This window comes from Delphinapterus leucas, chromosome 8 (assembly GCF_059928025.1).
Source record: "Delphinapterus leucas isolate spDelLeu-1000000601 "Yukka" chromosome 8, BTC_Dleu_Yukka2, whole genome shotgun sequence".
NCBI classification, from domain to species: Eukaryota; Metazoa; Chordata; class Mammalia; order Artiodactyla; family Monodontidae; genus Delphinapterus; species Delphinapterus leucas.
Window position 1 is genome coordinate 93,823,379 of NC_143136.1, and position 24,139 is coordinate 93,847,517.

Here is a 24,139-nt window from a genome sequence, read left to right on the forward strand (position 1 = left end):
GCTAACGTTCTCCTTCTTCATGAAATGCATACTATTTTTCCCACGGTAAAACTGTTCTATCAAATAAAGTTCTTTCAAAGGTGGTTGTCCCATTTCTAGGAAATGAATTGTTTCTTAATTATTTGGCCTAAAAGATGGTGTCATGGACGTCACAAGGAGAAAAATACTTTCTGATATAAATGTCTTTTAACATTCTCTAGCATAAAGTGTTTTTATTAAAGTTCTAGGGAAAATGCTAATCACACATGAAATATAAAAAGCTGACAATGCATACACAGATAATACATTTAATACATATTCTTTAGTTTTCAGATAACTCCTGATATCTCAACTGAAATAAACCTTTTTCTGGATACCAACCTGTTTGTGGGTTGATCAGAATACTGCCAGGTGGTATGCCTGTCGCTTCCAAGGGAAGCAAAAAGAAGCTAGTGCTAGGAGATGCGACTTGCCCATTTAGGCCACCATCAAAGGAAAGAGAACTATGAGTGCTGACAGTTGGATAGACGACAGGTGCGCCATGAGAAGACTGGCTGAGAGCTGTACCTGGAAGAGGCTGCTGGATGTGAGAGAGAGAGCCCGTAGATGACCCTACACTACCAGAAGACTCAGAACCTAGGGGAGGAGTAATGAAAAAGAGGGAATTTTTTAAACCTCATATAAAAACGCAGGTTTTAAATATGTAACAATAAAATTCACATTGCATAACATGCAGTTACCACATAAAAGCATGAACTATTTTTGACTTACTGTACAATTTTGCTTCCCCTCCCCACCAAGAACATGTTTAACACAGCAAAACTGATCACATAAGTTGCAAGAGAAGTCATAGCCAAAGCATGCAACTAAAGCAAGTCTATAATACTGGGGTGGCCAAAAGATTCGTTCGGTTTTTTTCCGTAAGATGGCTCTAGTAGCACTTAGTTCTCTTTAACTTCATTTGAAACAAGTTTGTTAGACTGTATGTGACAGCTGCAGTTAAAAAAAAACTTACCAAAAATTGGTGAATTTTTGTAAAGCCGTTTTAATATTGAAGATGGAAGAAAATAGCAACATTTTCGGCATATTATGCTTTATTATTTCAAGAAAGGTAAAAACGCAACTGAAACGTAAAAAGAGATTTGTGCCGTGTATGGAGAAGGTGCTGCGACTGATCGAATACGTCAAAAGTGGTTTGCGAAGTTTTGTGATGGATATTTCCTGCTGGACGATACTCCAGAGATGAGTAGACTAGTTGAAGTTGACAGCGATCAAACTGAGACGTTAATTGAGAACAATCAACGTTATTCTACATAGGAGATAGGTGACATACTCAAAATATCCAAATCAAGCACTGAAAATCATTTGCACTAGCCTGGTTATGTGAATCGCTTTGATGTTTGGGTTCCACGTAAGTTAAGTGAAAAAAACCTCGACTGTATTTCTACATGAAATTCTCTACTGAAATGTAATGAAATCGGTTTTTTTTTTTTTTTTTTTTTTGCGGTATGGGGGCCTCTCACTGCTGTGGCCTCTCCCGTTGCGGAGCACAGGCTCCGGACGCGCAGGCTCAGCGGCCAGGGCTCACGGGCCCAGCCGCTCTGCGGCATGTGGGACCTTCCCGGACCGGGGCATGAACCCGCGTCCACTGCATCGGCAGGCGGACTCTCAACCACTGCACCACCAAGGAAGCCCCGAAATCGTTCCGTTTTTAAAACACATTGTGACGGGCGATGAAAAGTGGATACTATAAGATAATGTGGAATGGAAGAGATCATGGGGCAAGTGAAATGAACCACCAACCACACCAAAGGCCGCTCTTCATCCAAAGAAGGTGATTGTGTAAATGGTGGGATTGGAAGGGGGTCCTCTATTATGAGCTCCTTCCGGAAAACCAAACGATTCACTCCAAGAAGTACTGCTCCCAGTTAGACCAAATGAAAGCAGCACTCGAAGAAAAGCGTCCAGAATTAGTCAACAGAACACACATAATCTTCCATCAAGGTAACGCAAGATGGCATGTTTCTCTGATGACCAGGCAAAAACTGTTACAGCTTGGCTAGGAAGTTCTGATTCATCTGCCGTATTCACCAGACATTGCACCTTTGGATTTCCATTTATTTCAGTCTTTACAAAATTCTCTTAATGGAAAAAAATTTCAATTCTCTTGAAGACTGTAAAAGGCACCTGGAACAGTTCTTTGCTCAAAAAGATAAAAAGTTTTGGGAAGATGGAATTATGAAGTTGCCTGAAAAATGGCAGAAGGCAATGGAACGGTGAATATGTTGTTCAATAAAGTTCTTGGTGAAAATGAAAAATGTGTCTTTTATTTTTACTTAAAAACCGAAGGCACTATTTGGCCAACCCAATAACAGCAGCCACAGACAGCCACAAAAAACACATTACCCACATTCCCAAAAGGACAAAGTTATGTATATTTTTACCTTTTAGATTAACACCTAGGAATATACAGATTATAATTTTTCCCCCAGGACAAAGAACTTAGCACAGCCAAATGCCCAAAACCTCTTATATCAGAAACCCCTTATCTATAAGAACACAGAAAGATTAAGAGTAGTGTAGGAAATAACAAAAATGATAATTCTCTATCAAGAGAAACAACTGTCAGGTTTCACTGCAGACTTTCATTTTCAGCTCGTAATCATAGCATCTTCCTGTAACGTAAAGTCAACTTTCAATTTTTTATCATAGCAAGGGACAAAGGTAGAATAAAAATATTCCAAGTACTTACATTAGCATCAGCTTAAAATTTATTTCTCACTGTACTTAATAAGCTAATTTGTTTTTAACTGCTTTCCCACCTCCAATCTACTTAATTTTCTATTATATAGAGACTGAAGAAGTCACTGACTTTCAGTATAATGGCTTAAGGTAGACAATGAGACAATGAAAGAAAGGAAAAGAGTTTGATGATGTAAATAGTTAATTAGGTTTTGAATAACAGAACTGACTCTGGGATGGAGAATTAATTTAATGAATGACATAAACAAACATGATACACTACAGCGATCGCCTCAGAAGGATAACTTCTATTTTAAGTTGTGCCAAAAATGACTATCTCCAAGAACTATATGAAAAAAACATTTTTCCTAATAAAAGAATTAAATATTTATTTTCATCTCTGAAGATAATATAGATTATAAATAGTACATGTTCTAAAAATGTTTTAGGGACTTCCCTGGTGATCTAGTGGTTGAGAATATGTCTTGCAATGCAGGGTCACTGGTTTGATCCCTGGTCAGGGAACTAAGATCCCACATGCTGCTGGGCAACTGGGCCCGTGCGCTGCAACTACTGAGCCTGTGCACTCTGGAGCCTGCGCACCGCAACGAAAGATCCCACGTGCCATAACTAAGAATCGATGCAGCAAAAAAATATAAATAAATTTTAAAAAATGTTTTAATTTGGCTGTGTGTCTAAATGACTTTCTCACAACACATGAGTAGCTTTTTTTCCTGTTATGATGACATGATGACTGACCGTTTATCAAATAAATGCATATTTGGTACATATGCATATTATATTCCTAAAATTTACCTATCTTTAGCAAGAGTCTATCATATACACTAAGACATTTTAAATATCCACATTATAAGTTAAAAAGATGACAAGTGCAATTCACAAACCTTAAGAATTTAAAGTACTGAATTACAGTCAGAGATGAGAAAAATTTACTCTGTCACCTTCAAATTTACACCTCTCCCTTCAGTTGTTATCTGTGTAAAACCATGTATCTAGGCTTTACCCGAAAGGATAAAGAACCATTTCCGCTGATTTTCTTGCTTATTTTGGGATACAAATAAAGATCCGTGAGGATCCTAAAAGAGACATGAACTTTAGTATCGAAGCCAGTGAAAGTGAAAAGAGAAAAATGCTAGGAGCCTAAAAGTTATGTAATCTAAAAGCAAAGAAGCTAGTAGAATGAGAATGTTATTGAAATTTCTACTTATCCATAATAATTACATTGTATTATATTTCTTTAGTTTTTAAATTCCTCAAAAACTCCTCAGCAATTTTATATGTTTTTTTGGAATGGCAAATGAACTTTATCATGAAATGCACTCAATAATATGATAGTATTAGCTGAATTTCAGCTAATGATAGTATTAGCTGAAAATGCAATCAATGTTAACTAATCCTAGGTAAGGAAAGATGCCTTCTGTAAATCTCTCTCACACAGAGAATAAATCCTAATGTCAGTAAACGTGTTACCTCTTAAGTACTTCGGAGGTGCTCAATGTACTGCTGGTAGGAATCCTATATTTTAGGATAATTACAGAAGCCACATGATGAATAAAGAGCTAAGACAACATTAGGGAAACTAATGTTTGACTGCACAGTTCTAGACAGATATTTATACCTGTTTTTGAAAGCCTGCCTATGCTTTTGCTGCTTCCAGAACTATCACCTCTTGTCAGAACTGAAATTCCACTGAAGCTGCTGGCTTTGGTTACAGCGGGCTTGAAGTTTCGGAGAGAGCTGTCTGAATCTGTGCTGCTCCAGGGTCGTGGTTCAGAGTACTTCAACTCGTTCTCAGTGCTGCTTTGATGGCTATTTGTTGATCTCCCTGAAGAATCTTTATTAACTCTGTAATTTAGAAATAAAACTTTGAAAAGCTAATAGAGACAAAAAGGAAAATTATAAAAAAATGCTTTAAATATTCAATACTGTGTACTGCACGAAAACATGCTTCCAATACCTAAATATCTGGCGCCTCTGCTGGGTGCTACTAGCATCCTCGTCTTGGATTCTGTTGGCATTTTCATAAAACATTTTTATTTTTATTTTTTTTAAACATTTTAATTTTTATTAGCATCAGTGAGACACTTAGCAAAACAAATATTAAAAAGCCTCTCACCTTTTGTCAATAATATAATTCTCTTGGGAACACAGGGACTAGAAAGAAAGAACAGATATAAAAAGTTGAGCATTTGTCAGATAATGCCATCTGGAAACTAATGATGACAACAAAAATCGTGTAATAATTTTAAAAAAGTAGTTACCCTCACCCCTCAAATCAAACATGGTGATAATTTGCAAAAATAAGTGACAATGAAAAATTATTTTGGCTTGGAGATAACTATGCTTATTTTTAACAGATATACATTTTTGAAGCCACTCATTTTTGTTGTACAAAGTAACTTGAAATTCAAATATCTCTCTAAAAAGTGAACCCATTTTCACTATTACATATTCGAAGTAAACACCTGTCTCTAGATTCCACCTCCTCCACTCAACAAATATTTTGATCACCTGTGCTTTGGCAGTAGCTGTAGCAGTGAACAAGCAGCTACGCCTCAATGTAGCTTACAGCCAAAATCCTCCAGTGCTATTAACCTAACTCAGGCAACCATCTGTTTTGCATCTTGTATTATTACAACAGTCTTCTAGTTTTCCAGCTACCAGTTTTGCTCTTTTCTTCCACTTTAAACAGCAGAAGCCATAGCTATCTCTCTAAAATATCAATCTGATCACGTCTGTTCCCTCCTTAATAGCCCCCTTCATTCTAGCACAGGGGTCTGCAAACTACAGTCAGCTACCTGTTTTTGTAAATACAGATTCATCGGAAGACAGCCATGCCCATTCATTCGTGTATTGTCTATGGATGCTTTCATATTAAAATGGCAGATTTGAGTTGTTGCAATAAAGACTATATAGCTTGAAAAAGCCTAAAATACTCATTATCTGTCCCATTATAGAAAAAGTTTGCTGACCCCTGCTCTAGCTAAAAGCCCCAAACTCCTTGACTAGCTTTCAGGAGCAAGTCACCTGCTTCCTGCTTATTTCTCCAATTGAAACGTCCCTCAATTCTTGTCACCTAGGCTACAATCCAGGTACTCTGAATCTCTCAATTCCTCATTGTCAAGTTCTCCTTTATCTCTGGCTCTCTGCAGATGTTGACCCTGGACACAGAATACTTCACTCCTTCAGTTCTTCTCTTGGAAGCTAACTCTCCCTCTCACTCCTCAATTCTGTTTTGTGGTGCTTCTCTGCTGTGTTCCTTATTTTACCTTCACGTTTCTATACAAATCACACACCACATTGTCATTATCTGAATACTCATCATGGGTAAAGACCTCATCCATCTTACAAACTAGAGAGAGGAAAGAGATCTAGGTTAGGCTCTGAGTTCAGAAGACATGCGCTGAAATCCCAACTCTGTCATTTTCTAGCTGGATGATCCTTGTCTATTTTCCTTAGTTTCCTGGAGCCTCAGTTTACTTATCTATAAAATAAAAACAGTGATAGTATCTACCATATATAGGGTTGTTTGGGAGATAAATTAATGTACATGTCCATGGATATGTTCTCCAGTGCCCAGCACAGCACCTACTATACATGATCAATAAGATTTGTTGAATATTATAAAGTTTTAACTGACAGTCTAGATTTTAATGTCATTTAGTTTTTTGTGTGTGTGGTACACGGGCCTCTCACTGTTGTGGCCTCTCCCGTTGCCGAGTACAGGCTCCGGACGCGCAGGCTCAGCGGACATGGCTCATGGGCCTAGCCGCTCTGCGGCATGTGGGATCTTCCCGGACCGGGACACGAACTCGTGTTCCCTGCATCGGCAGGCGGACTCTCAACCACTGCGCCACCAGGGAAGCCCTACATATAGTCTTATATTCTTGACTAGTATCCTGTACTGCACAGAGCAGGTGCTTAACAGATATTGGTAAAATCAAACTGATTCTCCCTTAAATATATGTGTAAAATAATCAGCCACTTAAAAGATCTCTTCCAGGACTTCCCTGGTGGTCCAATGGTTAAGACTCTAAGCTCCCAAAGCGGGGGGTGTGGGTTGGATCCCGGGTCAGGAAACTAAGATCCCACAGGCCGCACAGAGCAGCCAAAAAACAACAACAGCAACAACAAAGATCTCTTCCGTATAATCACTTATAAAGTAGAAAACAAATATTAAACTGAAAAATCAATTAGCTGTATTTTAAAAGAAGAAACAAGTTATTTATCAAGAAAAGTCCACTAACAAGTAGGATTTAGAGTACATGATTTTGTAGACAGTGAACAATGTTCTAAAAATCTCAACTCTGTGAGAAGTCTGGAAGAAAAAAATATTACATAAACTATACACTCAGTCTAATATACTACTCCTTAGTCGATCTGCTTTCAACTTTTGAAAAGTTTATACAACTGGTGCAAAGTAGTATTTTATAAACTACTAAATCATTAACATGAACAGGACAGACTGCAGTATTTCTAAAGGGGTGACTTTATATGTAACAAATGTAGTTAGAAGTATATGTGATCAATAGACTGAGGGAGGAGTGAACCCCTATAATGCAATTAGCATATATTTACACATGAAGAGCTAAATATAAGTTAGAACATACATCTTGGGAAAATATTCGGTCTCTAGCTCTCTGGTACTCTTCTTCTCTTTCTTCTATAGATTTGCTTCTTCTGTCATCTTTCAAACGTATTCTCATCTGAAGAAAAGAGAACAATTAATCTTGGGAAAATGGTCTGCTGGTATAAGTCCAGCACCTATAAAAATGCTCTAATCATGCTAGGTTACCTGGTTATCATCTTTGTCAAAGCTAGAGTTATCTCTCTTGAGGATATATCGTTTCTGAAAGTCTTCACCTTTATCATCCTTAATATGTTCATTAAATTTCTGATCAGGTCTAAAAAAAAAAGCAAAAACCAAGGGAACAAAAGAGATAATACAAAATATTTACAGAAAAGTTAAATGTAAAGTTTTATAGAAGGTGATAAATATAAGCTACCACTCACTAGTGCCATTAATAGATACTTATGTTATCTCAATTACTCCTCAAAACAATCTTATGAGAAAATATTAACTACCCCATGTCATGACTGAAAGGCTGTATGAAATACATTGTGGGCTCTGGAATTTGACTGCTAAGGTTCAAATACTCAGCTTTAACACTTAGTTGCTTTAGGACTTACACAAGTTACTTATTAACCTTTATTTCCCCTAGTTTCCTCATTTGTAAATAGGAATTACAGTGTACCTACTTCATAAGGCTGTTGTGAAGATGAAATGAATTAATAGATGACCAGCACTTAAAACAGTAAACACTCAGTAGAAGTTTGTAATTATTATATTACTGAGAAAACTGAGGTTCAAATGGCTAAAGCAAGGGTCCAAGGTCAAAGGGCAAGTACATGACTGGGCCATACTTGGAGCCCTGGTATGTAAGACTCAAAGCCTGTATATCATCTTTGCATTGCCTTCTCTAAATCTAAGAAACAATTCTGGGACAAAGAAAAAAGGATAGCACAGTATTTTATGTTACATTCCTATAGTACCTGGTTTGGTGTTAATCAAATATTTTGTGGCTGAATTTAATAAAGCTTAAGAGACTACTTCAAAATGCAACCAAGTTACCAAGAATTCATAATTACAGCAGGGTACATCTTTGTTTTATATTAATTGAAATAGGTTAAAAAGAGAAGTTCTTTTCTGAAGGTTAATGTTACAACCTAAAGAAATGATTATGAACTCTTAACAACATATTTTATGGCTGATTGGCCGGTCTTTCCTCTATGGAAATGTTGCAAGTTCTGCTGAGATCCAGAAGACAGACATAAGGTTGTTGCCCTTGGAAAATTACAAGTATATAAAACTTCACTTTCTGAAACGTATTCTCAGCTTCAACAAATTAATCCATTCAACACTCTTGAGACGTAATACCATCCTATTATAAAACTGAAATATGTGATATATAAAAAATATATTTAGAGGAAATAAAGGCTAATTGAACCCCTAAGCAATTTTTTACATATACTTTAAATATATATTATGTAGTCACATAATATATTATGAATACCCTAAATAAATTTCTAAACCAAATAAACCTGAGTAATGACATTTTCAGCAAACTTGACCAGATATTTCAATATGTAGTAATCAAGTAACACTTCTGAATATTTGTTTTAACCTAGTGAATTTTTAGTAAAATACTGTATCTACCTCCTGTCAAATGATGCAAAAGATTAAAAAAAAAATAAATTTATTTATTTTGTTTATTTATTTTTGGCTGCATGGGGTCTTTGTTGCTGCGTGCGGGCTTTCTCCAGTTGTGGCGAACGGGGCCTACTCTTAGCTGTGGTGTGGTGGCTTCTCTTGTTGCGGAGCACGGGCTCTAGGCGAACGGGCTTCAGTAGTTGTGGCTTGCGGGCTCTAGAGCGCAGGCTCACTAGTTGTGGCGCACGGACTTAGTTGCTCTGCGGCATGTGGGATCTTCCCGGACCAGGGCTCGAACCCATGTCCCCTGCACTGGCAGGTGGATTCTTAACCACCGCGTCACCAGGGAAGCCTGATGCAAAAGATTTTAAAATGAGAATTATGGGGCTTCCCAGGTGGTGCAGTGGTTGAGAGTCCGCCTGCTGATGCAGGGGACACGGGTTCGTGCCCCGGTCCGGGAAGATCCCACATGCCGCGGAGCGGCTGGGCCCGTGAGCCATGGCCGTTGAGCCTGCGCGTCCAGAGCCTGTGCTCCGCAACGGGAGAGGCCACAACAGTGAGAGGCCCGCGTACCGAAAAAAATAAAAAAAATAAAAAATAAAATAAATAAAATGAGAATTATGTAAGTAAGCTGAAGAAATCTCTATTTTAAAATATACTTAGATAAGTGAAACAGAGCACATCACATAAAGCGATACAGAGAACTAAAGAGAAAAATAAAAAGTAAAAAGATTTCATGAGCAAACTGATAAGAAAAAGATTGCTTTCTTTAGGAATTTGAAGTCATCTATTTAGTTCTGACAATGGCAGTATGTTGTTATTTATTTGTCCATGATTGCCCCATTTACTTATATCAATTATTTCTGTAGCTGTTCAAAATCACATTTTCTTATTGAAGGAATTTGTACTTGGGTGAAAAAAGAGATGGTTATACCAATATGAACTATAAGATTTAACCAAGAGCCTGGCAACTTTTCTAAGAGCAGCTGGATCCCCACACCAAACAGCATTAGCAGGCATTTCAGCTAACCTTAAGACTGTCTTACCTCTGTCTTTTATAGATGCCTGAATTTACTGCCCTGCAATCGCCAACTTCCCGCTCCAATGAGACACCCCAGTGGACACCGGGTTGTTGACATCCACAACACCACTGGTTCAAGGCTGGAGCGGGTAATCTGCCTATGAGGAAAAGGCAAGTTTGTTTTTATTCATTGTGGAGCAGATCTCTAAGGTTTTCTGATTTACATCCTTCTTCATATTCCAGAAGAAATAAAATAAGAATACAGTGTAACTTCAATGATCTGAAATGTCTAGTAATAATTACGCTGTTGATCCATTCTTCTTTAAGTACATCATAAGCATCTGCGTTTAGCTAAACTTTTCATTATCTGGATAAAGAGAACCTTGACATCACTTGCAGCATTCAAATAACTGAGGTTACACTGTATTGAAAACCTTAGAGAGTCACCAGTCGAAATGTTAGTCAAAATGCCTGCTAATGTACACATGCTTGGGCATCCAGCAGCTCTGAGTAATGTTGAAAGGTACTGGTTAAATGAAGTAGAGTTCTGTTCACCTTAAGTCCAGCTCATATGTTATGGTTACTATCCCACTTTAGCCATGATATAACTAACTAGGAAAAAGCTGAAAGATGAGGATATTTTCAAAAGACTGAAAGACAGGCATAGGAAAATTAAATCAGATTCCCACTTGCAGGTAAAATTTAATGCCCCTGAAAATATGGGATCCTTTTCAAAGACATCTGTCTTCATTAATTTAATTTTAGTTGTAGTAACAATCATTTAAAAATACTAGCTTCCACCAATATATCTATTTAGTTGACAAAATACTATTTGAAATGGAAGAAAACCAACTTAGTCAAGCAAACAATATGACAGCTACAAGGGTAAAGGCCATTATAACAAAAAGGAAATTAACGAATTTATTTATTCATTTATTTATAAACAGTGCAAACTGAAGGGTTCATACCCTGAGAAGTCTAGCTTCAAGGAAGGAAGAAAAACAATGAACTGAAAAGCATTATTTATGGCATCTGAAGCTGTCTGCTGCTCATTATCACAGATCCACTGCTGCCACATATGAAATTAATATAGAAAATTCTTTTGATAGGAAACCACCGCAAAGTATGTTAGCTGAACTCAACTGCATTAGCTTCACACATAGGCCTCTGCATTGGGCCTTTTGCTCCCAAATATCAGCACTGATTACCTATTTCACCATACTGTACAGGTATCACTTTTTAAAGCAAACAATTCCTCTTAACTCCTTAAAATTTCTTCCTCAGTCAATTACACATAGCCCAGAAGGGTACAAAACATTATGGATGATACTGGATTAACCAGTAAGTCTCACCGTCCTGAGATTTGTGGAAGAAAAGGAGCAAAAACAAAGGTGGAAAAAACAGTAAACTGATAGAAAATTAATTAAATGTAAGGGTGTTAAAGTTTGCTCTCTTTTTCTTTTTCTTTTAAATTTGCCTGAGGTTGGCCACAGGTAACTAAGTTATATTAATTTAAAAATCCACAAGAGAATGATTATTAAACATTACTGATATTATGACCTTTGAGGGTTTTTTAAAACCCATCCTCATTCATCTGTCTTATTTCAGTCCAGACTGGTGCATTTTACACCTTGTGAGTTAAATCTACTTTTTGGTCCCGTCACATACGGTTGTCACGAAGCTGAATTGGGCTGCTAAAACATGTGGAAAACCTGAGATAAAAGGTGCTACAGAACGATAAAATAGTATCACACACATAGATAATATATAACCACATTTCTTGATACTTACATTCTTGTATTGCTAGTTTTGTTTACTATGACAGACTTCCCACTCTGATCAACATTGTGGTCTAATCCAAAGTAAGCAGCGACTCTGTGTAATAGCATCCTATGGTAAGATGTCATTGGGGGGAATTTTTTACGTGGAGACCTAAAAGTAGAAGAAAAACTAATTTAGTAAATCTTGAAGAACTGTGATGACAATTTATTTTCTTGTTAAAGGTTAGGACTTACTCATTATTACCAATGAAATCTAAAATTTCTTGTTCCAATTTCAACAGCATCATTCTGTCCCTGAAACAAAATATGAAAACTCTTATATGTAAAATTTAACACTGACCTAATCATATTATAAATGTTGAATTTACAGGGCTATTTTTTTTGGGGGGGGGGTAAAACCTGTATATTGAAGAACATCACAAGCTTGATGCTAGAATGTTTACATGCTTTCTAAAAAAAAGTAATATTTTAAAAGATGACTTTTTAAAATTTTTTGGAAAATTTCACACATACACAACTGTAGAGAGACTATCATCCAATTTCAACAATTACCATCATGTGGCCATTCTTAAAACAGATATATCTTGGTCTGCTAAATATTACTATATTAGATTCTGTTCTGCAAATGTATGGATTATAACAGCATATTAGTCCTTACTTCCCTACTCAATAAAGCTAAGAGGTAGCAGGAAAACAGACATCTTTAGTCAGGCTCATGACTTTGTTATCATCCTGAACTCCATAGAAACAGTACTCTAAAGAACATGCAATACCAGTAACAACAGGAATACTCCTATGGGAATCCAATGCTAGTCTATAAATGGAACTATAGCAGAGAAGTATGAACTATATTACTAACTCTAATTCAGAAGGAGAGGACTTTTCAAATCATTCTGAAAATCACTATTATATATTTCTAAGACTTTGGGAATTTTTCCCACAAAGAATCAAAATGAACCAAAGACCTCCAACATGTAAAATAAATAGGGACGCTAGGGAACACCTGCATGTGCTCCTTTAGACCACTAGGGTCCTATTTAACACACTTACAAAATAAGTTACTGGTACCACTCCCTTTCAAAGGACCTCCTTGCCCACACACCAAGAACATGGCTCAAGAGAGTATTCCTGTGCTCACTGTAAATGTCATGCGCATGTGGGAAAAACAAAACAAAACAAAACAGAAACAAAAAAACCCCTCAAAGAACCTTAAAGCTAGAAGTAGCTTTACAGATCATTCAGTTCTGTTCCTAAAATTTTATAGATCAAGAAAACTAGGCCAAGAGGTTAATGTTTCCCTCCCAAATAAACACTATATAGTAGATCCCTATCAAATTTTAAAAGGAAGCAGTGCCCCTGCTTAAGTTGCCTGAAAGTCTATATACATCAGCTCTGAGTTTGATCTTCTATATTGTGGAAGAAGTCTTATAAAAAACTGAGTAATATTAACCATACATATTTTTATATCAGTTGAAAAAAATCAAGAGAATAACATGCCTATGTGGTGATTTCAAACCCAAAGCTGAAAACAGGATTACATTTTAACTCAAATTCTAGCAACATTCAATTTTGCCCCTAAACCTGTTTCTCCTTTAGTATTCTGCATTATCAGCATGTGGCACTACCTTTCACTTGGCATATTGTACTAGAAGCATTTTTGGCCCATTACTGTGCTTTTAAAAATCCTCCTATGCAGTTAATTACTATTGCAAAATTTATCTATCTTCAATCTATTTTTCTTCTATTTCTACTGCCACTACCCTGGATCCAAGCAATCAGGATCTCTGACTTGACTACTGTAATAGTAGTGTATTATCTCTCTGTATCCTCCCTTGTTCCCTCCTAATCTGTTCTACCTGGAGCATCCATAACAATCTTTTACAAACACACATGTGAGCACAACTCATGGCCTTGGTTAAATATTTATCACAGGTTTCTCACTGCTCATAGGTTATAACTGAACACCTGTAATGTGGCCTACAAGGTGGGCATGATCTGGTCTTCATCTACCTCTTTAGCTTCTTTTCCTGCCCCTTACTCACAAAACTCTTATCATTTTAGCTTATCCCTGTAATTGTCAAGCTGGTTCCTTGAACAAGCTGTTTCCTTTGCCTAGGACAGCTTCTTATATTCTTTCTTAGAACCTGTTTCTTTCATACCTTTAATAGCATTTATCACAATTACCATTATATAGTTATTTGGACTACAGAGAGGAGCTCAACAAATGTAATTGTGTGGAATAAATTAATCAGATTATTTCATCCATGTCTTTAATATTTTTTTCCTTAAAATTTTGGGGGAGGATGGGAAATTTTTACTTCATAAGGTTTTCCCCAAAAAAGGACTTATTTACTTAACTATAAGACCCTCCTTTCTTCTAATTTTTTGGGGGTCAATTTGTCTTGAGATGATATAATTTTCAGTAACTTTCCTAATATATTTTATATACTTGTTGCAGGGGAAAAAAAAGGAATCTGAGGCAGGCAACTTATTCAGCATTCATGAAACAGTGCATTTAAATTCGTTTCCTCTGTTTGAGCTCAACAGCAGGCCTAAGATATGTGAAATGTTCTTCAGTGAATGAACTGGCATTGAAAACAAATTTCTGTTGTCTCCATGAAAGTAAACAAAATCTAACGATTTTACTAGCTATTGATACAAATTCAGGTTTTTATTTTTTTTTCCTTTCGCATGTAGATCTATGGATTGCAGAGGATTTTCTATTATTACCTGGGCCATTTATTTAAATAAGTTCCCGTACTTAGTTTACGAAATTTTCAGTTAGTAAAAAGTAGAACTTGTTAGGAAAATAGCTTTCCTAAGTTCTCAAGATTTACACTTCCTGCCTGTATCATATAGCTATGTATGTATATGATACATGTATGTATGTATATGATACTATGTATGTATATGTACATGATATATCTATAGCTTGGTCTAAGTTTCCAAATTTTCAAATCTGTAATCAAGGTTAGATATTTTGGTAATGGCCATAAGTTAAAAATTAATAATCCTTTATAGAACCATTACATACATCAAACTAACAGACCCACAAATTCATTTTCTTAAGGCATAAGGTTTATTAGCGCATGAACCTAAAAGTAGGCACGCATTGAACTTATCATATAACCTTTAAAAATAGACCAATAAATGCTGTCTATTTATTAAAGAAATAATAAAAACAAAGATCTCAATCAAATTGACCAATAAACTACTACCTAAAGTGAAAATGAAGGGGCAAGAATCTTTTAGTTACCAGTGTTCTAGTCATTATACCAGAACTGACTTTAGAGAAAGCGTGTGCAGCTGGTATACAAGTGGCAAATAAAAAAGAAGAAAACAACAATGCTTCCATCTGACCACCTCCTTCCCAATGTTCCACATGACCTGGGTCAAATATCTGCGACAGGCAAGAAATAAGATGATTTAGACATTACCTCCAGTAAAAGTAATTTTAGGAAATATTTCAAACACAGAACAATTGTACGATATTCCCCAGAACAATACAGTTTACTTTTACAATATCCATTCTCAGGATTTATCCATGGGGCTGCTCCCCTCCATTAGCGATGTAATATAGTTGCCTATATTGTCCATGTTTCTTTAGTACACTGTGGAATTTACATAAAACGGGTATAAAATCAATACAAAAACAGGTATAAAAACCATGTGAGTGAGTGTAATCTCTATTTGGACAACTTCAGGTTCCCGGGTTCTAATCTAGTAATGAGTAGTTATTATAGTTTCCGATAATATTTCTTGAAACAGGAATTCCAGATAAACTGTTATTTAACACCTGAGGTTAAGTTTATTCATCGGGATGAGAACAAGATAAAAGATTAATGATCTGAAGAAAAAATTTGAAATAAAACGTTAGCTAAATTTTAGTATCACTAAAAGTAAACCTGCTTAACATTTAGAAATCTCTGAGCAACATTCAATCTTGAAAAAGCTCTAATGGAAATTTGCCAGACTTATTACTAATTTTGTGCCACGTATATCTGGCAATTGATTGTGTGTTTCATTGAGAGAACACTGAGCCATCACTTAGGCAAATTTTGTTTCTCACAAAATTTAACATTAGCTACAACTTTCTAATCCACACTGACATTAGTAATAACTTATTCATTAGCCATTACATGAATGATTCACCTATATATTTATTCAAATAAAAATGCATACACAGAAGGATTAAAGTTGTAATACATGCTACACAACATGGATGAACCTTGAAAATATTATGCTAAGTGAATGAAGCCAATCACAAAAGACCACATACATATGATTTCATTCACATGAGATATCCAAAACAAGGAAGTCTGTAGAGACAAACTAGATTAGGGTTCAGGGCATAGAGAGGTGATAGCAAAAGGGTTCAGGGTTTCTTTCTGGGGTGATGAAAAAGTCCTAAAATTGATTGTAGTGATGGTTGCACGTATCTGTGAATATACTAACTAAAACCATTAAATTGTACACTTTAAAAACACATATGCAGATAACTTTAAAACTTTTTCATTTATAGAGGAAAACAAGAGAATTGCACAAAAGAAAAATATTTTGGAATGTATAAATAGAGATTTCTATATTTGTCCTTATTGATGTTTCTCCTACAGGTTCAGAAGAAAGAAAAATTCTGCCTGTTTAAGATCCCATCTTGTTTTACACAAACTAGCTATGTATTTTCTACCATGCTCCTATTCCTTAATCTATTGAGTTCTAGTTTCCACCATCCTACCGCAAATGAAATGGTTTGTTAAAATAGCCAACAACTTCCTAGTTCCTCAATCTAATGGATTGTTTCATTTTACCTTTCATGATACTGTTGCCGATTGGCTGACTTCTAAGACAAGCGTTCTCATGATTCTTTTGCAATCTTTAACACCCATGGTCTCTTCCTTCACATCTACCCTTAACACGTTGCCTTTCCACAGAACAAAGCAAGAGTCACTTCTACTGAAGACTGATGGCTGCCAATAACAGCAGCCAGGCTCATTTACCTGAAACAGAGCCTTTTAACTGCTGACACACTTCATCTCACTGTGGCTTTCCATCAGGCACCTCAAACTATACTTATTTATAACAGAACATGCCTTACTCCATTCAGGCTTGCCCTTATTTACTTCCCCTGTTAATGGGACTAGCTGTCAGTCCAGCCAGAAATCTAGCAGCTGTTCTGTTCTGCTCCAACGTGCCACTACTCTTCCATATCCAAATAATTACCAAGTCCTGCCACGGTACTTAGATGTCTTTCAAATGTGTCCTTTCCTCTCTGTTCTTCTCTATGTTCGTCAACCCACAGTCCTTGCTTCTGATCTTGGCCCCTCACTGACAAAGTAATCTTTCTAAAACATAAATCTCATTATAGCATCACCCTTTTGAAAATTCTGTCATGACTCCTCAACATAGCATGCCATACTCAGTATTTCTCAAACGATGAACTACTGGCATCTCAAGTAAGACTATTTTTCGTCAATCATTGCATCCCTAGCTTACCAGTAGCACTCCTTACTCAGTCACCACCCCAGTGTGTTGGTACTATCCTAGGTTGAGGACAACTGCATAATCTGCCTTCATTCCTCAACAACGCCCTCCGCCTCATTTTCTACAATCACTTGCCACATGCCTCCCTGCTAGAGCCAGAGTGTACAATCTCGTCTTTGCTTGGATATGCCACCTCTGTCTCGTACGACCGTGCCCTGGTGATGCTCTTGTCTCCCTCGTGCTGCTCATGTTCCAGTTTAAAGCACTCTGAATTCAAGACTCAGCTCAGGCATTATCTTTTCAGTGAAGCCTTCCCATATCCTTTCAGAGGTTGGGATCCCCTCCCTGTGCTTTTAAAGCACCCTGAAAAACTTCTTTTACAACATCTATTCTATTTTAATTACATATCGTGGGTTTTTTTTTTCTAGCACACAGACAGTGAATATTTTAGGGTCAGAGATTATATTTTCTTCATCTTTATATCTACAATGTTTAGCACAATGCTTAGCACATGATATATACCCAAGAAATGCCTGTTCAATGGACTAATGAATTCATCTTTCAGTTGGGACCGGTGAGGAATAAGTTTGTGGAGTTGACTGACTTCTTCCTCACCTCACACTTATACATCTTCAGCCCATACTACAGGGAGACCACTTTTCATTTTGGTGGGTCCCCTTTTGGGGTTTATGTTAAATGTAAAACAGGAAAGCAAGATGGTACTGAAACAATAAATCCTGAATGAAATTAAAGGTGTATCTTGAAGCAAGACATGAGATAAGGCTCAATGATACTAAAGAGAGTTGTTTGTTTTCTTTCATGTGCACCTACCCAATGAACTGAAGATTTCACAAATTTTTACTACCACTCTGGGAAGCTAACATCTGGAGGAGGGGTTCTTAACCTTCAAGTCTTCTACCCCATGAACATGTTGGTCAGATATTTTGTGGATAAACCTCTCTGTGGGGAGACTGCCTCACTGGGGTCGATGACCTGCCAAAAAGCTAAATCTATTTATCTAGTACCTTGGCAAAACAAAGGACTTCACAATTAGTTAAAGTTGTGACTCAAATAAGCAACTTAAAAATCTTTGGGTTGGAGATTTATAAACTAAGCAAGAAGAAACAAAAATTCTGCATTCAATTAAGTCCAAAAACTTGTTATAAGTGAATACACTAAGTTATCTGGTTGAGTGCTTTATCATGAGGTATATTTCTCTCTCTCCTATTTCATGATTAATGATAACTCTTCATCTCAATTAAGAGTCAAAATAGCTTGGTGATTCTGTATTTCCCCAAATTCCTAAAGAGTATGAATTATCTTTATATCATGGTGATATACATAATGCCAAAAGATATTTATACATGTGCATATAGAGGCCAACAACATCTTAGCCCTAAGAAACTAAAATGTTTCTGGTGTACTTTAAATATTTTCATCTTATTCTAACTCAGTAATGAAAACATATATAACAAAATTATGGTACTCTAGAAGCAATGTAAACCTTATAAATTTAATTTTTACCTGGGATTGTTTTTTAATGTATTTACTAAAAATTCATGTAGATCTATGCCAGTTGAATCAGTGTATTCTTGACTGGAATCTAAAAAACAACAACACAAAAACCCAGTATAAAGTTGTTTGAAACAAATCCCTTTCCCTTTACACATGATGTATATTAAAATAAAATGAGATGCCCCACATTGAAAAAAAACTGACAAAGTAGGAAAATGGAATTTATGATGAATTCAGATGACCACAGTTTTGCTACTCCCATATAATGAGCATGACATGGATTTACGTAACTGTATGTCTATGTACATTCTTAAAAAAAATTTATCTCTCAAATGTGCTAGTTTAATTTGTTCTGAATTCTTAAAGATCCTTTTATATACTCACCACAATCCTCATATTCAAAAATGTCTCGCAAAAAATCAGAATGATTTAGACAATTAACTACGTTTGAAGCAAATTGAGTCTGCTTAGTTCAGTTACAAATATAAGTGCAGGCAATAATTTGGAGATAGGCAGGAACTGTAGCTCTGAAAGAATATTTAATTAGATTTGATCGGGTCTATCACAAAAAGCTCACTTTCAAAATGTTTCTTTACAAACATTCATGTTTATTTCTTCCCGTTAAATGTAATAGCCTTATGCTGTTTATAAAACTGGTCAACATAACTGAGTCTATAAATTAAAAAAGCATTTTTATAGACTTGTAATGATATATGATGAAGTCACTTAAAATTTATTATAAAAGATAAACATTCTAGGTTTCCAAGAATATTCTTACTGGATACTGAACATTTTGGCATCAGCCCTCTGTATCATAAGGAATTAAAAAATATATATATTTTTAGTGGAATCAGTATTCAAATTATAGTGATTCCATTATTTCAATACAAGAGATAGACCAATAAGTGATCATGACAGTTATCTTCCTTGGTGACTTTTGCATGTGTTGCAGTTTTTTGGCTAAAGCATACTACTGATGTTCAGCAGAACCGCCTTATGCCATTTTGCCCAGAACAGTATCATCCCTTCCGTCTGTTCGAGATCATTTTTAATAGAAATACACTATGTAAAATTATTCAAGGGGTAAAGGATGGAATTATCGACAGTAAAACTAAAATTTTGTTTAAAAAACACAGAAATAAATTGCAAACCTCTTGATAACATTTTTCTGGGCAACTTATCACTGGCTTTTTCTTTTTCTGCTTCATCTTTTGTGGGCTTCTCCTCTTTTTCAAATGATTGTGTTAACTGGATCTGAATTTTCTCCTGTTGGAAGGTAAAATCAGTTATTAAGTGAAAATATAAAGTGATTCAGTTAATACCTCACACTTGTATTTTTTTGAGTAATACAAAATTGTATGGAGAAAAAGATTTTTATTTTATCCAATTAGATTCTTCAAACTAGAATACAACTTAAAATATTTTTACCGTTTTAATCAACTCTTGATAAAAAATGTTAAAATTAAGGCTTTGAGTTGAATTTATCAATTGAAACATATCCTGAAAATTATCTTAGAGAAAATAAATGTTTTTTTAAGAATAGTTTAAATGAATCTACTTGTAAAACCCTTGGAGGACAGAACGAAGGTCTTTTTAACCTTTTTTTTTTTTGCAGTGGAGATGCCACGGTCAAGCAAAAGTATGACAATTATCATCAATCATGACAATAGGAACATATGAGCCAGGTCAACACTTATCAAAAAATACTTTGAGTGTCCATTATAAATTCATATTTCTTCATTTTCTTGCCATATAAAACCGTAAATAAAAACTTTCCAAAACCAAATCCCCCACTTTGCTTATTTCCTATTTGAGCCTTCTATCACTGTTCCTCCTTCAATCACCACAAAGTTGTTTTAGAAAGATTTCAAACAAAATTGTTTTCCTTAGTGATATGTAATATTTACTTGTAAAGTAACCATATACTCTAAGACTGAAAAGGAGAACTATGTCTACATTTTATTTTTGAAACAATGTCATTACATGCAATTTCAGAACCCAAAGGAATTACTGGAAATTAATTCATATAGCTCAAATAGATAAAAATCACATAGCTCTGTTTATTCGGGCAAACTTATAAAGAAAGGCAGACTAACTTCCAGACCATTTCTACTAAAGATAAAGGTACAGCCTATATGCAGGCTAAATTACTGTATACAGTTGTTCTTTAGAGATGAAAAATATTAATCAATTACTTTGATTTTCTAGGTGAGGGTTGGTGGTGATGGTAGGTGCGATAAGTCAATATTGAAGAAGATATAAATTTCAGGATTCTTAAACTTGCAGCCACCAGGATTTCTATTACCCATTTTCTCCCCACATAATTTTTTTCAAAATAGTATTTGGCAGAAGAATTTCAGATCAAATACATACATATTTTTTCCTATGGGGTTGCTGACTGCCATTTTCATCTTTTTTCAACTCTGCTTCCCATTCCATCCCAGTTCAAAGTTGTGCTCAGGATATAGGACAAAAGCTATGCACTGGCAATTTCCACTAAAATGATGAACACCTGCTTTAAGCCCTCCTTTGTCTTGTTTACCAAACTTCATACGTTAATCAATGTCATACGTTCATCAACCAGTCATTTTTCTCATTATGACTCATTTTCTAATCCACTTTCCTCATTCTTTTTAAACTGTAAAACAGATATTTAAAAATGAATCCCAGAACTATGCTTCAGAAGTAGAATATTTAGAAGTTCTCCTGACTTACAGCTTCTCTATTGCTGTTACTCAAGGATAATCTATAAAATCCAGGCTGGAAGAAAAGATTTCACATTTACAACTTCACTAAAAGGCACTTATAATGACTATCAGATTTCATTTCCAAATTCTCTTTCTAAAGTCACATATTTTAATTACAGATATTAAACTATTTATCAAGATGAACTGTATTTAAAAATCCAGTATGCATAATGTACTGAGGCTTGTCTTCAGTTGGTACTGAGCCCTTGTTTTCAGTAGCAAATAAACAAGACATATTTTAAATGCCTAAGTCCTTATACACAAACTCTCCTGACTATAAATAACTCAAATGAGAGCAATATCTCCATAGGTAGCTGTAATTCCTTTACTCTTCACTTTGTAATTGACATCATTTATTGAGGTCACTTCCCTCTCATTAGCTCTCATCAGACACAAATGACATCTCTCTTTTAATTGCCTCTCAACCTTTCGAACAATGAGTTTTATTCCAGATTAATTCCTCAAAAATCACATTCTGAAGCAAGCATTATTAGTTGGAAAGTATCTCTGCCATCAAGGATTTGATACTAGTACATCTTATAAGAAATAACTTATTTTCCAATTCCCAGTCAGATGCAATTTAGTTAACTCAAGACTGGGAAAAAGACTTTCTATCAAAAAGAATATCTTTTGTTCAGAGAGGGTAATAATAGGTTATTATCCCAAAAGAAAAAGTTAACTGTATCCAAGAGAAATTGAGAAAGACTACATTACGTGGAATAACTGAAGTCTGGCATAACCACCTTATTCATTATCCAAATGCTGTAACTCAGCTGTTTTGAACAATATATACATTAATATACAACATATACTTCTTATATTAATTTTTTCTCATAAATTTTCACTAGACAAATTTATGCAGTACTATAAGAACCCTCTCCCCCCTTCTGTCTCCCACAATAATTTTTCAGATAGGTGAAATGTACCAAATAAAACCAAAGATCATGTCTGTTACAGTTTTTCTCAAAAAAGGCAACTTTTCTGGACTAACAGTCTTATGAATGCCTGACCCGTCTCATTTCCTCTATCTCCTTGGACTAATTATTCCAAGAGGCTAAGATGGTGTAACATTTTGGTCAACAAAACGAAGAAATTAATTTTCAGAAAACATTACATTGCCAACTGCTCCACCCTGAACAGGTGCATTCTTTACTCTGAATGTACAAAACAACTTTTAAAAATCAAAAGTAAATTTTGAACCCTATGTTGCTTGACACTTGAACAAATTTCAAAGGAAACTGATATTAAGTGCATTGACAATAAATAATCTATCAAAAAAAATCCTTTTGTTATAATTCAAGAGACAGAGTTTTAGTGCTTTTAAAAACAGAACACATTCTAAATATGTGACAACTATCTTCAGTATCTATAGTAGGCTTCTGACGTCATCATCTTCTAAATCAAGGCAAAGCATAACAGTCTTTGCTTGAATTAACAAACGTACAATTAGCATTAAAAAAAAAAAAAGACATACAACCTCTCATGGCTTTTTTTCTCTTTTCCTTTATTCAGTCATGTGTCTTAACCACAAAATTGCCTCAATTCTTTGGAAACTAATTGTTGGAATACAGAGGGATTTTAGGTTATTCAAACTCTTAAAAAGTAGAACAAGCCACAAACAGCCAAAGTTATCACATTGATAAACACTGGTAGAGGGTCCAAAAATAATTATATGTAAATGTCCAAACGTAGAATAAGACAAAGATCAATCCATAACTGAGATTAACAGAAAAGTAAAGTCATAGCATTACAAAGAATATAAAAAGCAAAAACCAAACTATTTGCTTGAGCCTTGGTGCTTCTATACTTTGCAAACATAGACAGAAGAGGAATTAGAAATATTAGACAACTATTAGAGCCACGCTAATATGAAAACTGACTTCACCACGCATTCAGGTTAAGTAAAATGATATGTAAGCAGAAGTCTTAGGTAGTCTCCTCTTCACACTCAAGAGGTGTTTGACAAATTTCTAAAAGCCAAAATCAAATTTGGGCAAATTCAAGGGCAAATTTCATCACAATCACATTAACTGGAAGTAGTACTTTAATATAACTTTTCCATAACAACTTATAATTCCCTTAAAGCCATATTCTCAGTTAATTATATGATCTCTAAGTTTTTCCAGTGAGAAATCATTGCACTAAGCCTTAGACTTAGTAGTTTCACTTAGTAAAAACATATATAACACACGTACATGCACATCCAAATTTTATTTAACATTATGAAAAAATTTTCTCCAGGAAGCAGGTTTTCCCATAACTTTAAATAATTAATTTTTTTTCTTTTTTAATTTTGCTTACTGCTTTTGGTTTTTTTACCTGGTTCTCCTGTGATATCTCTGCTGTAGGGGGTGGTGGAGATTCTTCACACACTGCAAGGCTCCGAACTAGCTTTAACTTTGAGCTTGACTAAAGAAAAGTATTTAAAATTAACACTACATTCCATTAAATCTAGGGCATATCCAAAAGCCCCCTAGAGTTTCTTAAGTTTCTTTATAATAGTTTCTGCCATGTACAGACGTAGGTGAAATGTGCAAGTTAAATATATCATTAAATACCATTAAAACCTTTTGTTATGAGGGAAAACAATAACTGCAGTTTTGAAAATAACAGCAATAGCAAGAATGGGAATAACTCCAAT

General features: G+C 35.3%; 1 protein-coding gene across 15 annotated transcripts in view; it reads right to left on the reverse strand.

Moving 5' to 3' along the window:
* Positions 1-24,139, reverse strand: part of R3HDM1 (R3H domain containing 1) — a 113,597-nt gene that overhangs the window by 70,298 nt on the left and 19,160 nt on the right. For 8 of the 15 annotated variants that reach the window (XM_022569615.3, XM_089916033.1, XM_022569614.3 and 5 more), the window contains exons 4-14: positions 23,818-23,907; positions 19,903-20,017; positions 18,761-18,839; positions 11,990-12,049; positions 11,766-11,906; positions 7,538-7,646; positions 7,353-7,448; positions 4,859-4,896; positions 4,700-4,750; positions 4,361-4,587; positions 361-615 (exon numbers count right to left, since the gene is read on the reverse strand). In XM_022569615.3, coding sequence (XP_022425323.2) covers positions 361-615; positions 4,361-4,587; positions 4,700-4,750; positions 4,859-4,896; positions 7,353-7,448; positions 7,538-7,646; positions 11,766-11,906; positions 11,990-12,049; positions 18,761-18,839; positions 19,903-20,017; positions 23,818-23,907 — 1,261 coding nt within the window. Of the gene's footprint in view, positions 1-360; positions 616-4,360; positions 4,588-4,699; positions 4,751-4,858; positions 4,897-7,352; positions 7,449-7,537; positions 7,647-11,765; positions 11,907-11,989; positions 12,050-18,760; positions 18,840-19,902; positions 20,018-23,817; positions 23,908-24,139 lie in introns of those variants that run through there. The other 7 variants (XM_089916036.1, XM_089916034.1, XM_089916031.1 and 4 more) reach the window with 7 other exon arrangements.